We start from the raw sequence: 16,530 nt of genomic DNA, 5'->3' as shown, positions 1-16,530 counted from the left end.
CTGAATCTTTCCAGATGCTTTTTAGATCCCTCCGCAAGGCACATTGAATGTCTTGTTTATTCGTGCCAGCGCTTTGAAAAGTCCCTTTGCATTATTAGACTGAGGGAAGAAGAAGGATAAGTGATACAGGATCAGTATGATGACATCTTGAAAGGCCATTCACTGTTTTTTCGTTGTGCGAAACGGTTCCGTTCTTTCGAACTTTCAGAGTCGGGATGTGTACCTGCACGAGAAGAGTCCTCTGCTCATTCAGCGCTGATCCAAACCAGAGCCGGGCTGCAGAGTTCGTCCCCAGATCCTCTTCCTTCATTACCCTCCCTAATTGGTTTATTTGAATAGATCGTGATCGCTGCTGGATCATTGTAGCTCAGCCATACGTGCAAGGCCAGTGCGTGATCTCATGCTCACCCACCTCACAAGGGCGAGATGATGCGCTCCATCTGTCGAAGATCCTGGTGTTTATTTGGGTTTTCAGTCTCAGTTTGTGTAATTTTCCTCCGTCTGCTTGTTTGGACTGAGGCGGACCTACTCGGTGTCGGCCTCTGTGTCGTCTCAAACCACAGCATCAAAGGCTTCCTGCACAGTCTGAGGCGTCTCAACACAGAGTCTGCCAAAATACTGTATTTTTTGTTTCTCCTTTGAAACAGGTGATGTGATCTTGATCCATTATTTGTTGTGCATTGTCTCCAGTGTCTTACAATCACCTGATCTTGTGTCTTTTTGTCTCCTGCAGGACACGGCCTCCCTAGGGTCCCAGAAAGGTGGGATCACCAAACATGGCTGGCTGTATAAAGGCAACATGAACAGTGCCATCAGCGTCACCATGAGGGTGAGATAGTGGGGATGAATCGTTTGCGTCTCTGACATTCTTCTGTTCCAGCTCTTCAATTATGAGAATTTGCTGCTTTTCTTTGTTTTATATGATGACTAACAAAAATATGTTTGTCAAACACATGGCGTCACCTTGGCCTCTAGAAACTTGTGATTGGAATTTTTCAGTAATCAAAAAGCCTTTGTTGTCATTGTAAGCGGTGGATATATACAATTTAGGACTGTTTTTTTTTCGTGAAAAATGTAAGAGATTAAGAAAAACTCAGTCAAGAGAGAATGTGAAAATAAATGAATTACAATTGGTGACATAAGGTTGTTTTTTTTTCAAATCAAAGTTATCAATTGTGTTAATGTAACATATTAACTTTAAGTTATTTGTTTTAATGTAATATACAACAATATCTTAATCTTATGCTGTATTATACTGAGGGTGTGGATGATTACAATTTAATATTATTTCTTCTTTTTGTTCCAGTCATTCAAGAGGCGGTATTTCCACCTAACGCAGCTCGGGGACGGCTCCTACAATTTAAACTTCTACAAGGATGAGAAGATCTCCAAAGAGCCCAAAGGAACCATCTTCTTGGATTCCTGCATGGGTGTGGTTCAGGTACGCTCCAAATATTCCACCTATGTCTGGCACAAACGCCGTGATTGTTAAACTACAATGACTCCAGAGGATCCGTCACCTGCTTTGCCAGACGTGATATCCCTGTTGGCGTTACACAGGGTGTAGCCAGGTCCCCAGTGCAAATTAAAGCGCTATTAACCAGGAATATGGATATGACTATGGACAAAGTCACTTCCTCTTTACAATTCCTGTGTCTATAAATGAGTTTCCCAACATGCAGGCTAAAGCGTAAACTATAACGGGCACAGCGTCAACACACATGGCTCTGACTGTGATGGACGGCTGCTGAAAAGCCTCCGTGAGACCATCTCCGGTGCATTTCCCTGAAACCTGAGCTCTCTCTCCTCCCCGAGGTCACATTTTACTGCTGACTCTCATCTGGTGAATCAAGGTGAATGCTGAAGCCTCACTTCCATGTACTCTGCGTCGGCCCCACAATCGATGCCACGTGTCTGAACGCCGGCCGGGACTCACAGGGTGCATTGTTATCTCTCCATCACGTCAGTAGAGGGAAAGAACCTGGTGTTACTGGGGAGGCATCCAGCTGACGTAGATCAGGCATCATGAAGTGTGACAGCACTGCCTGATTATTATCATGTGGAGGAGGATTGAGGTGCACTAACATTTTAATGCAGTGCCATTCATTGAGATCCCCGACCTCCACAGCACCCAGCTTTGTAACCACAGACCTTCCCTCTGTTTCATTCCTAAATGGTGAAAAACACAGAGCTAGATCTTTTTTCTTCTTTTTAACACTCTTATGTTTACAAAGGGATACCTAGAAAAGGTGGCTGTGGCTCAGGAGGTAGAGCGGGTCGTCTACTTACCAGGAGGTTGGTTATTCGATCCCCGGTACCTTCAGTCATTTAAAAGTGTCCTTGGGCAAGATACCGAACCCCTAATTGCCCCTTGCTCAGACAGTGGGGGAAATGTGTGTGATAGAAAAAGCACTGTTTATGAATGGTGTGTATGGGTGAATGCGTCTTGAAATGTGAGATAAGACTAGAAAAGCATTAGATACATTTACCTTTTGTGCCTTTATTGATAGGAACGTGTAAGTGTGAAGGAGTAGAGAGAGTGAGGGAGACAATGCAGCTAAAGGCTGGGTCAGAACGGAGCTTCCAGTTATCTTCTGGGGACTAACATAGTTTTAAAGTCACTTGATTGCATTGCACAGCCCCTGATTCATACAATACAATTTGATAATATATATTATAGACTGTATATAAAGATGGACAGCACGTCTCCACTTCCTCCCACTTTCCAGGAATGAAGCTACGATATCCCAGATATGAATGCTTTCATCTTGTGGGGGGATCGGTGTCAAGGTCCCGCTGATACACATCATGAGTCAGTCTTGAGCAAATATCATTCTCATGAGAACGATCTGAAAGGACAAAAAACATCTTTGAGAAAATGTATTTGACGTGTACTTTCACTTTTTAGTTTGGCTCATTTCCATTCCACTAACATTGAGGAGGTGGGATTTATGACCTATACTGCAGCCAGCCACCAGGGGAGATGCTTTGGCTTCACTCTTTGGAAACCGTCATGTCGTCCATTTTTATATACAGTCTATGGTTGTGAGTTTTTTATGAGCAGAGCGGCAGATGTTTAACTCTGCAGCTGTGCAGTGACATCACACTGGCCTCGACCTGTAAGAAGATGGCGTCATATTGTTTCCTTAAACATAGAGAGCATGTTCCCCGATAAAAATGGCTTTAAAATGTTATTTGGCCCTTTTTTTCATTTTTATCTCTTACTTTCTCTTCTCTTTACTCACAGTCTGAAACACGAGCACGGATACTAACGATATGAAAACCTATTTCGAGGGTGTTTTCCTGGGGATTAGTGCAAAGTGTTGTCTGGAAAACTGTTGGACTTTAAGGTGATTAAGTCGGTTTATCCTGACTCCCGTTTTATTTCTGTCCTGACCATCCCTCTCCATGTTTACTCATCCAGTCTGCAGATAATCACTCTCCCTCCCCACCACTCCCACTCTGCTGGTTCAACACTGCCAGCAGGACACTGTGATAACCACAGCACCGCAATCCGCTCACTGCTGACAATAATGAGTCGACTTTGCTGTTCCATGATAAGAAACAATGCTTGAATATTTTATTAAACTGGATAGTCAGTGGGGAAATCATCCCTGATTCAGCACCTTCGGGTTCTGAATGGGCAGAAATAGCTGATGCCCAAATGAGAGACTGACGTCGCTCTTTGGAGGTCAAAGTTCATCCCTGCAGTTCCAGCTCATTCTCTGTGACTTCATCTCATTTTTACAAAGTCTCGGATATGGTCCTGGCAGAGCTGGAGGCTTCGTTACACAGATGGAAACACTCGGTCCAGCCTTCACTCACTGTCCAGTCGGTTTCTGCTTCAGTTAAATTAAATTTGAGTTTAACTTTCCGTCTTTTGGAAATGACTCCCATTCTTTGCCAAGTTCTGTCAGTATTAGTTTAGAGTTAAGAATTGAATATTGATTTTTGATACCTGTAGATTCTGTGTTTACAGGCTAAAACAGCAGAAATTAATCTGCTAAATAAAATCATAAAACCTTAAATCAGCTGCCTCCTGGTCAGCTGGCAATGATTCAGTGACCTTTTTGTTTTGTATCTTACATGTTCCTCCCCTTGCTCTCTTCTCTCTTCTGCAGAACACCAAGGTTCGGAAGTTCGCCTTCGAGCTGAAGATGCAGGATAAGAGCACCTACCTGCTGGCTTCGGACAGTGAGGGAGAGATGGAGGACTGGATCAACACCTTCAACAAGATACTGCACAGCAGCTTTGAAATCGCCATGCAGGAAAAGCGGAATGGAGACGTCCATGATGGTGCGTGAGAATCAATGTGTGTTCAGCCAGACATTAATGTGAAATGATGTATTGTTGAGTTAGTTCTGTCAGAATTTTATTATCAATTTACTGATAAGAAATCATTTTTCTCTTGCAGAAATATCCATGATTTAGTCAATATATCTTGACAGACTGAAATATGTCTGAACAAATTATCTTAACATTAGAAATATTCTGGTATTTAAGTATTATAGAAGAACATTAAGTGTTTTTTTTCCACATGTTAAAGTTGTCATATAGTCCAGCTAACATATTCTTTTCTATGACATTAAGTCAATTCATCAAACACCAGAACATTTACGTGCTACTATTTTAATAATTGGTATGTGATTTGATTTATTTGTCTTTTTTTGTGGTTTGGATGTCTTGAATTGTCTTGTTCCCTTATTCTTCAATATTTTTTGGTTTCAGTCTGAATATATTTGGGATTTCAACTGTTTATCAGAAGTGAAGACATCATCTTCTGAGTTTGCGAGGGGCCTTTTTCAAGGTTGTTTGACTTTCTATAGCTTAAAGAAATTATAGCAAATGTATAAGAAATGTATAATAACAATTCTAATAATAAATTTACTTTAAGACAGTTAAAATTAAATAAATCTTTGGTATAACTTAAAGTGAATTTGTTATCTAGAAAGTATTTCATTAATATATCTGATAATAGAGGCAACAATTATGCCATTATGTAAGCTAAGTCTCTAAGTTGAAGATTTCCCTCAGTTATTTTATCCATAATAATAATCAACTACTTATAAGATCTAGTAAATCCACTCGTTGTTATGAGTTTATTTATTCTGGGATGCCCTCTGCACTTGAGGATGTTTTTAAAGAGACGCTGCTCATTCACAACAACGTCTCCTCCCAGTTCTCTGTTACTGCTTCCTCTCTCTCTCTCTCTCTCTCTCTTTCTCTCTCTCGCTCTCTCTCTCTCTCTGTCTCTCTATCTCTCTCTCTCTCTCTCTGTCTCTATCTCTCTGTGGTTAACCTGATACTGGACCACCCAGGCTTTTAATACTCACCTACTGTCTCATAGGAGGATTAGCTGAGGAGGGAAGAGGCTGAATACCTCTGCACAAAAAAAATATTCCACTAATCTTTCCAGCTCCCTCTAGTTTGTATTCATCAAGCAGTGATCGCGAAAGAAAAGAGCCGATTCCGCTTGAGGAGATGTGGTAGATTTCTGAAAATGAACCGCAGAGACCTGCCATGTGTGTCTCTCAATCCTGACTAAGTCCTGCACGGGTGAATTAGTGATTACTGAACTTTCACGTGTCAGTAAGTGATTAAAGAGGTTTTACAACAAAAGGTGGTTGAGTTTAAAATCCATAGTTTGTGACCCGGATCCCATGATTTCTTACGTTTTTCATGTCTTTCAGATGATGATCTTGGAAAGTCAGACAGCTCCTCTGGCAGCATGGACAGCTTTCAGGTAGGTCCGGCTCTCTCTGCACGATCACGATCACGCATTCATTACATCATCACACGGATCTGAGGCACTAAACCCCTCTTCCTCACTGAGGCTGTAAGTACGACGGCCTCTTTCCCACCAACATTTGGCTTGAATTTAGGTTTCAAAGTCACTGGTTACACACCTAATTTCTCCGGCATCCATTTGTTATTGCAGCTCAGATCTGAAATTGATCACAGACCTGTCGTCATGCAATTAACTAAAACTAAAAGGCATTTCTACAATGTGACGTTTTCATTCAGTTTAACTTTGGGTTTCAACCAAAAAACCCACCCAGCAAATTAAACATCTGGCTGCTAAACATTCATCCAACAACATCCAAAGAAAAGTAAGAAGTGGAAAAAGCTGACACTTGCTTTAACATAACTACAATGGAGTATTAGGGCCAATTAAAGGGAAAAAGGATTCTGACATTTCAAAGAAAAAGTTTTATAAGAGAGAAGTCGTAGTTTGACGTCAATACAGACAAGAATAAAGTCTTAATATTGATTATGTTTCCTATTAGAGGATCTGCCTGTCTCCTGTGTTAGAATTAGGTATGTGGAGCATCTTGTTCGGTTATACTTTGGTTTTGTTTCACAAATAACAAAATATACTGTTCTCACATTCTCAAGAACTTCAATATGGCCCTACTATAAGTACATAAGGCCACCTGCATCAAGAGTAATAAAACTTGATGGTCGAAACTGTCACATATAATCTGCGTTTCTTTATTTACAAACTGTTGACTTACAACCTCCAGAGGAGTTTTCCCTCCTCCCATAATGGATATTTGACGTTTCAGGAAAATAGCTCTTAGCGCTGAGTGGTACGCAATATAGTAAAGCCATATGTGGATGGAAATTGGTGGTAACTGTTCGCTGGAAAACAGCTTGACAGGTTCCAGTGTGCAGAAATGGATACTGGTACCACCTGACTCTCCCCGCCGAGCCAATAAAATATCAAGCTTCATTTCCAGATGGGCGCAAAAGACAAAAATGTCCTAATGATAAAACCAACCGAGTGCAAATCTCTCACACAGTGCCTCTGGCCTTCTGACTGTTTTTTTGGTTAAAATGGATTTAGGAAATGCCTCTCCTCTCCGCAGAGCACCAGAGAGATAGAGTCCAGGATGAGGAACGAGACCAGATTGAAGCTGTTCACCCTGGACCCTGACACGCAGGTAATTAAACCTAAAGTTCACTCATTCCCAGGTGGTAGCAGGAGCCAACTTACCACCGCATAATAACATTTGTTGTGCTGTGTGTTAGAAGCTCGATTTCTCAGGAATAGAACCGGATGTGAAGACTTTTGAGGAGAAGTTTGGCAAACGGATTCTGGTGAACTGCAACGACCTCTCGTTCAATCTGCAAAGCTGCGTGGCCGAAAACGAAGAAGGGCCGACGACCAACGTGAGCCAAAATCCTTTTCTTTCCCTGAATAACACAAATATCATTATCTGCAGGATTAGGCACGGAGGAAACGGTTTGTAAAGGGCAGACCGGATGGTCTCATTATTTGAGATGCAGGAGGACTCCTGTTGACATAGCAACCTTCTACAGACTCAGTAATGGTGAACAATCTCTATAATGGAGTCCGATGTCCTGCTGTCCCTCCCAGCAGAAGCTGTCTGTTAAAGGCTAAACATGCCCTGTCTCCACACACACACACACACACACACACTCACACACACACACACACACACACACACACACACACACACACACACACACACACACACACACACACACACACACCCACACACACACACAGAGCAGATAGTGTAAATGTTCACTCAGCTTCTTTCACCACAATTTACTTGCAGCTGCCTCTCGTTATGCAGAAAACTGCCGTGCACCGATCCAACTTTTGTCACTGCACATGGGGATCCTGATTCTAGCAAGAGATTCAATACACAAATCTGTATACCTCACTGTGTGGAAATGATTTGAGTCCTTTTTGTGTAAAGTAAAATATCCACAAAACAAGTGTAGTTAAAAGTTCTACATCGAATGTAGTTTTTGTTTAGATGGGGATCAAGAAAGCACTGTCTCTAGTGTTCCGCATTGTTTAATATGACGGAGTGATGGGCCATACACTACACAGACAACAGACATTACACTATTTTATGGTGTCGTAATTCACACTAGTTGACAAAATGCACAAGTCTCAATAATCATCCTCCTCTTCCTCTGTCTTAACACAGAATTATTCTTCTGTTTCCTCTCTAGGTGGAGCCCTTCTACGTCACTCTCTCACTGTTTGATATCCAAAATGGGAGGAAGATCTCCTCTGACTTCCACGTGGACTTGAACCACCCGTCTGTGCGGGGCCTGGTGCCCAGTAACATCAACCAGTACATGAACGGAGGAGGGGACGCCCACCCTGAGGGGCCCCGGTTAGTCCATGGGGTGCCGGAGGCAGCCATGCAGTATCCCAAACAGGTGAACTACGTTATTTACGTCACTAAAATATAGAAATAATAAATTGTTTGCTTTTTTTGCAGTTCCACAACAGCACTTTGTCAGTTTGAACCAAAACATATTTAAATCTGTCTGCAGGGGGTGTTCTCAGTAACATGTCCTCACCCAGATATCTTCCTAGTGGCTCGTATAGAGAAGGTGCTTCAGGGGGGAATCAACCACTGTGCTGAGCCGTACATGAAGAGTTCAGACTCCACCAAGGTACTGACCAACCTGAGAATTTTCATCACTTGCAAACAAACACAGTGGTTACAGGACTGAAGGTTTTTCGTAGTATCTCTGCGTATATTTCAAGTGTGTGTGTGTACCTGTGTTAAGTCTGAGAACATGCTGAATACTCTATGTTACAGTTCACGTGTCTCTGTTGAATCTCCAAGTGTGTGCTCCTGTTTCCCACCAGGTGGCACAGAAGGTCCTGAAAAATGCCAAGCTGGCATGTAGCCGATTAGGCCAGTACAAGATGCCTTTTGCCTGGGCAGCAAGGTAACGAGCCTGCAACTGAGAATGACGTAGTAACATTTTATTGTAGTCTGTCCCAAAATAGCAGTTTTCATTGATGAAAAGTCACTTTTACCATTTTCTCTGAACTATACAAAGACCAAATCAAATGCTATTTTAACATAGCAACCTATTTTTAAGTAAACTTCCCAATCAGTATATTCCATATTCCCCCTCAATTATTCTCATGGAAATAACAGAGTGTTTAATTGGAAGTAATTTTGACATTCAGTTCTTCATCACCCAAAAGTATTAACATTTAACAACATAGCATTTTCTATGTTTTACAAATATCAGTTTACATTACATAAACTGTATTTATAAAGCAATTTGAGGATTATTTTGAGTGCAGTTATGGAATTATTTGGGAGTTGCAGCCCTCAACTGTAAAGATTCTTTCTGTCGTCTGATAAAACATAATCTTTGGTGTATTTGTGTGGTGCTGAAGAGAAATGTTGCTGAATTATCTTTTTTTTCCCCACAGGCCTTTGTTCAAAGACGCTTCAGGGACGCTTGACAAAAATGCCCGTTTCTCTGCTCTGTACAGACAGGACAGCAACAAGCTGTCCAACGATGATATGCTCAAGCTGCTGGCTGACTTCAGAAAGTTAGTAATGTTTCTATGAGTGCACTCTGTTTTGAAAAAAGCTTGAGTAATCTTGCAGATTTCCTGGAAATTAAAATATGGAAAATATGTTCCTATAGCTTGGAAACCGCCTGTCATTTTTGAAAGTAAAGACGTTTTGCTCACAGCTGTGAATGTGGTCATATACCATTTGTCCACGTCCAGGCTGTCTGCCTGCTTCTTATTCAGGCTTTGGTTGATGATCACAAAGGCTTAACCAGGGTTTATTTTTCCTTCCCTCAGGCCAGAGAAGATGGCCAAGCTGCCTGTTATCCTCGGAAACCTTGATGTTACCATCGACAGTGTAGCCCCCGACTTGTCAAGTAAGTCGTCTAAGCTCGCTCTGAGCAGCCAATCAGACCTGATCGTCCATGTTGTCCGCAGCAGGCTGTTTATTTGGTCTCTCTCCCTCCTGCTTCTGTGTGTAGATTGTGTTACCTCATCCTACATTCCTGTGAAGCAGTTTGAAGTTGGCGAGAAGAGCAGCGTGTTCTTCGAAGTGGAGGAGTTTGTGCCGTATATAGCCAAATGTTCTCAGCCTTTCACCATCTACAACAATCACCTCTACGTCTACCCGAAGCACTTGAAGTATGACAGCCAGAAGTCATTCGCAAAGGTACATCACATGACTACTGCACGTTGTCATCAGAGAAGGAATTTCCATTGTTGTTTCATTTGTTTTTATACTCCCACGTCGGCGACACCTGGTGGCCAGACGCTTGTTTGCGGGTTATCCGTCAGTCCCAATCTTGTGAACACCATATTATTTCTTTAAATTTGGTTCAAACTCTCACTTGTACTCAAAGATTAACTGATTGAAGATCAAAGGACAAGGTCAACCTTAAGTTCTTGTGAACATTGATATATATTAGATACTCATAGTAGTTTCTGATAGTTAGCAATTGGAGGTCAAGGTCAAGGTTCCTGTGACCTCACAAAACAGCCCTGTGAACCGGTTATCTTCAGAACATCATTTGTATGTAGTAGAGTGTTTACACCGAAACTGCACTGGTTTGCCAAGCCATGGTATTTCTACATTTCCTCAGTGTGACTAACTGGATCAACTCTTTGTCTTTAGGCCAGAAACATTGCTGTCTGCATTGAGTTCAAGGACTCCGATGAAGAAGAGGCTGTTTCACTGAAGGTAAACACACAAATGTGTCCTGGAGGAGCTCTAAAATCCCAGAAGGAAAACCCCACCCGCCACAGGAACTAATCAGCTATTGTTCTCACAGTGCATCTATGGTCGACCTGGAGGACCATTGTTTACCAAGAATGCCTTTGCTGCCGTCCTGCATCACCAGCACAACCCTGAATTTTATGATGAGGTAGGACACTGTGTGCAGGATGTTATTGGGATGTTTATTTGTGCTGTTTAAGCTTTTACTCTGTGTGTTTATGCTTCTTTTTTTTTTGCATCTTTTATTCCTGTTACGCATATTGAATGCCCTTTGTTCGATAATGTGCTAGATAAATAAATTCATCTTGCTTTGCCTCATATCCATTAGTTCAAGATTGAGCTGCCGACGCAGCTCCATGAGAAACACCACCTGCTTTTCACCCTCTACCATGTCAGCTGTGAGAACAACAGCAAGGCCAGCACCAAAAAGAGAGAACTGGTTGAGACACAAGGTAAAAAAAACTGCAGCACAGAGTCTGCACACTTCGAAACCACTTTTTTTAAATTCATCTGTTTTTTCCATTTGACTGCTGCGTATACAGTTGGGTGTGTTATTGATGTTTCTGGCTGGAAGTGTCAGACTGTAAGCTGACTAGCCTCTCCTCTGTCTCCTCTCAGTGGGCTACGCCTGGCTCCCCTTGCTGAAGGACGGCCGGGTGATCATGAACGAGAGTCAGATCCCTGTGGCTGCCAACCTGCCGGCTGGATACCTCAGCAGTCAGGAGGGAGCTGGCAAGGTAGAGTGCATCGTCGAGTTGTGGAGCAGTAATGACTTGGCTTCATCTGCTCAGAGTTGAAGTGTCTCTTACTTTTTGGATCTCTCCTAGTAGAGTAGAGCGCATACCTCCTCCAAGGCCCTATACTCCTCTCAAATGAAATCAAGCTGCACCAATTTACATCCACACATAGATATCTGGCCCCTGAATACACCTAATTGTTTTTTCATTAAGATCAATGAACTACTCTTTGGGAAAACAATATCCTCTCTCACATTAAAGAATGTGATAGTCGATCCCTAGATTCCCCCTCTGATCCAGATCTGCAAAGTTGAATGCGTCCTCTCTGACCCATGAAACAATCCTCCCACCAGGTTGCATGGTAATGTGTCCAGTAGTTATTGTGTTTTCAATCCTTAAAATCAAACAGGAGGTGACAAGTTTGGGGGAAAAAACACATCACGGCAACATCATATAAACTTGATAAAATATCATATAGAAAATATCTTTAATGGTTGTTATAATGGATGTAGTGCCTCATGTTTACTGTATTGCTCACCCAAGGATTCTATATCTGTTTTCTTACAGCATGGGTCAGGTCCTGAAGTCAAGTGGGTGGATGGAGGGAAGCCTTTGTTCAAGGTGTCTGCTCACCTTGTTTCCACCGTCTACACTCAGGTGGGTTTTCACATACACGCTGTAAAAGTCTCTTGATTTGTGAGCTTCCTATGAAATCGAATGCGTCACATCTGAACTTGTGCTGTGATTCCATTGTGAATAACCTACTGCGTGTTTAACCTTTTATTTTTTTGTGTCTCAACGTATCAGGATCAACATTTACACAACTTCTTTCATCACTGTGAGAGCGTCACGTCTGCAGCGCAGGTGCCAGGAGGAGAGCTGGTCAAATACCTGAAGGTAAAACAATGAGAATAAGATTATATTTCCCTCGGGATCAATAAAGTATCTATCCATCTGTCCATCGCTCTCTCTCTCTCTCTCTCTCTTACGTTGATAACATGGATGACCTACCATAAATTATTATATCTATTGATTTTTTTGTCATGATTTGAGTTATATGCAGTTCAGGGTCATATATTCATTCATTTTATGGGATTTAAATACATTTGCTTGATATTGTTGATTTCTAACCAAATGTGTAAATCTGTGGTTTTGCTTTACCCTTGGTTGGTGTCCTGTAGGTTTGCTAACTGTGTAGTAATAGGAGTGCATAACATAAAGTCTATATGTACTGAGTGTCTAATGTATAAATCGAGGAGCCGGAGCTCAGTCTAAACACAATGACATCTGAAACTTTTCTGGATAACTGAAGGGAAAGTTTAGGCCTGTTTCACGTTTCAACTTCACTGTTTTAAATTTCCAGCTAAAAGTAGTTCACACTCCTAGTCACACTTGGTTGATGCTGATTTACCAACAGTCCATTCTTCAGGACAGTCTGTGCAGGGCTTTTTTTCATTGCCAATAATAAACAATTTATTTGTAGCTTACCAGCCAATATTAGTTTGATACCAGTAAGTCTGTCAGAAGTCTTTTCATAGCTGCCGTGATTGCTTTTCCATTTATTTTGAATTCTGCTGCAGCAGTGGCTCGGTTATTACTTTTGCTGCCTCTTGCCTTCTCTCCAGTCCATGGGAAACTCAATTCACTGTTCCCCTGGTGGACGTTGACATGGAAAGCCACACTTTCAGTGTGTCCCTTGGGTTCTAGGGAAAACACAGCAGTGAACATGAACAATAGCTGGAGGGTGAAACAGCAGGTCAGCCGTGTCGAATGGACGCTCGCCAAAGGACTTTGGCTGGGCTTGTGTTAGTTTCCTGCTCACAGGCAGGGATGCACGGGTACCTACTCTCTGCCATGTTCCAGACACTGGAACATTAACACAACACTAACACAATGTTTTTCACTCGTGTCCTGATTAGTTTCCTCTCATGTAATTTGCCATCCAGCTTCTGTTCTCTTCTTTAAGGCGAAAGAAGACAACTCTACACATTTATTCTTCTAACTGTGCATTAGCTTTGTCACTGAAGTCTCCGTAAACGTATGCTTTTGATGCTTGCGTCCTCAGAGTCTGCACGCCATGGAGAGTCATGTGATGATCAAGTTCCTGCCCACCACCCTGAATCAGCTGTTCAGGGTGCTCACCAGTGCCACCCAAGAGGACGTGGCCGTCAACGTCACCAGGCAAGTGTCTCTGAAACCAACAACCACTTCAAATGAGTAATTTCATGTAAATATTGATAAACAAATTAAAGAATTAGAAATATAAAATTATACAATTCATTTAGTTGTTCTGTTGTTTTTTATATCCTGTACTTTGTATGTTGTATGTTTGATGTAACATGTGCATGAATAGAAAGGAAAAAAGAGCATTTATAATAGAAAACACCTGAAAAGAATATAAGTGCAAAGCTCTAATTTAGTCCGTTCATGACCAAGTCCTTACCTGTGCTTTCCTTTGCTGATGTTTCCTTTTAGAGTCATGATTCACATTGTTGCCCAGTGCCATGAGGAGGGGTTGGAACATTATCTGAGATCATACGTGAAGGTACAAATGTCACGCTACTACGAAAATGAAAGACTCCATCTTTGAGAAAAATGTATTTGACCTGTTCTTTGTTTGGTCCGTATCCCATCCACCAACATGTTGAAACACTTGAGGTTCACTTTTAGGAGCTGTAAAGTCGTTCATCTTTATATAGATTATATGTGTCATGTTTGCCAATTGGAAGATCAACACGTCTCCCGCCGTGTCTCTACCAGTTTGTATTCAAGACTGAGCCGTACACGTCGTCCACCACCCGATTAGTGCACGAGGAGCTGGCCAAAGCCATGACCGCCATCCTGAAGCCCTCCACTGACTTCCTCACGAGCAACAAACTGCTGAAGGTAACATCTTTGTACAGTGTTAAAGGATGACACAGTGTGTAATTATATCTGACGTGTATATCGTCTGTCTCGTTCTCTGATTGATGTTTGTGTGCCCTGCAGTACTCCTGGTATTTCTTTGAAGCCTTAGGGAAGTCCATGGCTCAGTACCTGATTGAGAGCTGTAAAGTGAAGGTACGTCTGCCCCAACATGTGCGTTCGACTCACAAGTGTCTGCTTCATCACAGCTTAGCTTCCTCACTTGCGGCTGCCGACAGGCCAAGTCTTGTGGACAGCCACAGCACCACAGTCAGAGTATCGTGTATCCGCGGCCTGTCCCACACAGCTGTGCAGTTTAATTGGCTGCATTTGTTCGTACCCCATAAACAACCACATCCCTGTGTTTAACCTCCACTGGCATCATGTGGAGGCCACAGCGGAAGCTCCAGATGAGTCGCTCACACCAGTCTGGAAAAACTGCATGAACCTCCATGTTCTTTGAGGTTCGAGTTTCATTACTAGGCTGGTGATATTCTTTTTCATGTTCCGTAAAATATCAACCAATTCCATGGAAAGAGCAAAAAAATTGTTATGTTAGTCCTTCTCTACTTCACAATTTCCCTACAATATCTTTGGCTCTGAGCCCTAAGCCCATTCATTTCTACTGAAGATGTAAATCTTAAAAAAGAGGGCATAACCCCTAAGAAACCACATTTATATTCCCCAGATCCAGATCCTATTTGAAATCCGCAGCAAATTGCACATGCTCCTCAATATATAACATCTATATTGATGGGTAAAAATAATCAGACAAACACCTTATCTGTCTAGTGACAGTGGTAAATTTGCCGTTGTGTCTGGATCCATTTTGGTCTTATCCTGCCTACAATCAAACAAACAAACAACAAACAAAGAAAAAGTAAGGTTATTTTATAGTATCAATTTGAAAAGACATGAAACAAAAAAATGTAACATTGAGGTAATAGTGCATATGTGTTTGTGGCTATTATCGGATGTACAGCAGCAGGACTGTGTGTGCCCTTGACTTAAAATAAACTAGAGTGCCCAGGTCCATATTAGTGAAGGACACTGGCAAAGATCAACTCCTTTTAATTTAACCAACCTTATCCTAAAGGTAAGGTTTAAGTCGTGTATTTTATACCAACATTCTGGTTATATCTCTCAGTTGTCCAGGAATCAGCGCTTCTCTGTAACTTTCCATCACACGGTGGAGACACTGGTCAACATGATGATGCCACACATCACACAGAAGTACAAAGACAACCTGGATGCCGCCAGGAACGCCAACCACAGTCTGGCCGTCTTCATCAAGGTCAGGATCCACAGTTGCGTCTTCAGGAAAACAGCATGAATTCCAGTTAAAGCTGGAGAAGGTTTTTACAGTGCAGTCAGTCCTGGTTAATGTAAATGTATAGATTTGTTTCTTGTTGGCTATAAATAATGAAAGTATCCTTCTCCTTCCCTCTGCAGCATTGTATCAACCTGATGGACAGAGGCTTTGTGTTCAAGCAGATCAACAACTACATCAACGGTTTTATGCCTGGAGACCCAAAAGTACGGCAACACAACCAGTTACAAAATCCATAGAAACAAATCATGCGACGGCTTGTTTTTAGGAAAGACTTAAAATCCTGTCTGCATCCCAGTGCAGGAAATGTTGTGTTAAAGCTGCCTGACTCGTTTCTGCCGTTTGTCAATGCAGACGCTCTTTGAGTTCAAGTTTGAGTTCCTGCGTGTCGTATGCAACCACGAGCACTACGTCCCCTTAAACCTGCCCATGCCGTTTGGAAAGGGAAGGATACTGAGATTTCAAGGTGAGAAGATGATCCTCTTTATCTGAGAGTCAAGTAGAGTCTATTGTTGCCGTCTTTGATTCTACAGCAGGTACTGCTTCTTTTTTTGTGTGTTCCTCAACTAGCTTTATTATCTCCATGTGATACAGTGGAGTCATTCGATACTCCAGCAGGTAGGTGCAAGTTGTGATGCTTGTATGTCTCTTCCAAAAATAACCAATTTCAATCTGACCAATAAGCCACGAGCAGAAAGTTGCAAATCCCTTCTGAAATCAGATGTAATCAGTCGTCTTCCATCTCTAATGTGAACTGGTCGATGTGGAATGATTTACATGGCATAGAAAAGTTACACTGTTCGATAAGACTTGGCTATTTATACAGGTTTGGCTGATTTCTGAGTGTGAAGTCTGCGATTAGTGATGAGATTCTTTTCAGTACATGCTTAGAATGAAGGTTTGAAACAGCCTTTGATTTGGTGTGTGTGTGCGTGTGCGTGTGTGTGCTTATGGGATTGCCTTACTGGTCTCGATGCAGTTGGAAACGATCTGTGAACAGCTGCTGCCGTTC

The 16,530-nt window shown here is 42.0% G+C and overlaps 1 protein-coding gene across 5 annotated transcripts in view; it reads left to right on the top strand.

The window, feature by feature from the left end:
* LOC133966916 (dedicator of cytokinesis protein 9-like) overlaps nucleotides 1-16,530 on the top strand; it is a 71,735-nt gene that overhangs the window by 40,430 nt on the left and 14,775 nt on the right. For 3 of the 5 annotated variants that reach the window (XM_062402020.1, XM_062402019.1, XM_062402022.1), the window contains exons 6-31: nucleotides 734-829; nucleotides 1,307-1,441; nucleotides 4,122-4,296; nucleotides 5,691-5,743; nucleotides 6,870-6,944; nucleotides 7,033-7,173; nucleotides 7,993-8,205; nucleotides 8,323-8,445; nucleotides 8,645-8,727; nucleotides 9,227-9,349; nucleotides 9,611-9,690; nucleotides 9,796-9,983; nucleotides 10,446-10,511; nucleotides 10,603-10,695; nucleotides 10,876-10,999; nucleotides 11,166-11,284; nucleotides 11,852-11,941; nucleotides 12,092-12,181; nucleotides 13,350-13,465; nucleotides 13,760-13,829; nucleotides 14,045-14,170; nucleotides 14,273-14,344; nucleotides 15,336-15,482; nucleotides 15,641-15,724; nucleotides 15,873-15,984; nucleotides 16,089-16,136. In XM_062402020.1, the coding sequence (XP_062258004.1) occupies nucleotides 734-829; nucleotides 1,307-1,441; nucleotides 4,122-4,296; nucleotides 5,691-5,743; nucleotides 6,870-6,944; nucleotides 7,033-7,173; nucleotides 7,993-8,205; nucleotides 8,323-8,445; nucleotides 8,645-8,727; nucleotides 9,227-9,349; nucleotides 9,611-9,690; nucleotides 9,796-9,983; nucleotides 10,446-10,511; nucleotides 10,603-10,695; nucleotides 10,876-10,999; nucleotides 11,166-11,284; nucleotides 11,852-11,941; nucleotides 12,092-12,181; nucleotides 13,350-13,465; nucleotides 13,760-13,829; nucleotides 14,045-14,170; nucleotides 14,273-14,344; nucleotides 15,336-15,482; nucleotides 15,641-15,724; nucleotides 15,873-15,984; nucleotides 16,089-16,136 (2,842 nt within the window). The remainder of the gene's footprint in view (nucleotides 1-733; nucleotides 830-1,306; nucleotides 1,442-4,121; nucleotides 4,297-5,690; nucleotides 5,744-6,869; nucleotides 6,945-7,032; nucleotides 7,174-7,992; nucleotides 8,206-8,322; nucleotides 8,446-8,644; nucleotides 8,728-9,226; nucleotides 9,350-9,610; nucleotides 9,691-9,795; nucleotides 9,984-10,445; nucleotides 10,512-10,602; nucleotides 10,696-10,875; nucleotides 11,000-11,165; nucleotides 11,285-11,851; nucleotides 11,942-12,091; nucleotides 12,182-13,349; nucleotides 13,466-13,759; nucleotides 13,830-14,044; nucleotides 14,171-14,272; nucleotides 14,345-15,335; nucleotides 15,483-15,640; nucleotides 15,725-15,872; nucleotides 15,985-16,088; nucleotides 16,137-16,530) is intronic. The other 2 variants (XM_062402021.1, XM_062402023.1) reach the window with 1 other exon arrangement.

This window comes from Platichthys flesus, chromosome 13 (genome assembly GCF_949316205.1).
Source record: "Platichthys flesus chromosome 13, fPlaFle2.1, whole genome shotgun sequence".
Taxonomy (NCBI): domain Eukaryota; kingdom Metazoa; phylum Chordata; class Actinopteri; order Pleuronectiformes; family Pleuronectidae; genus Platichthys; species Platichthys flesus.
The sequence above is the reverse complement of the archived record's forward strand: the minus strand, read 5'-3'. Positions and strand labels throughout refer to the sequence as shown.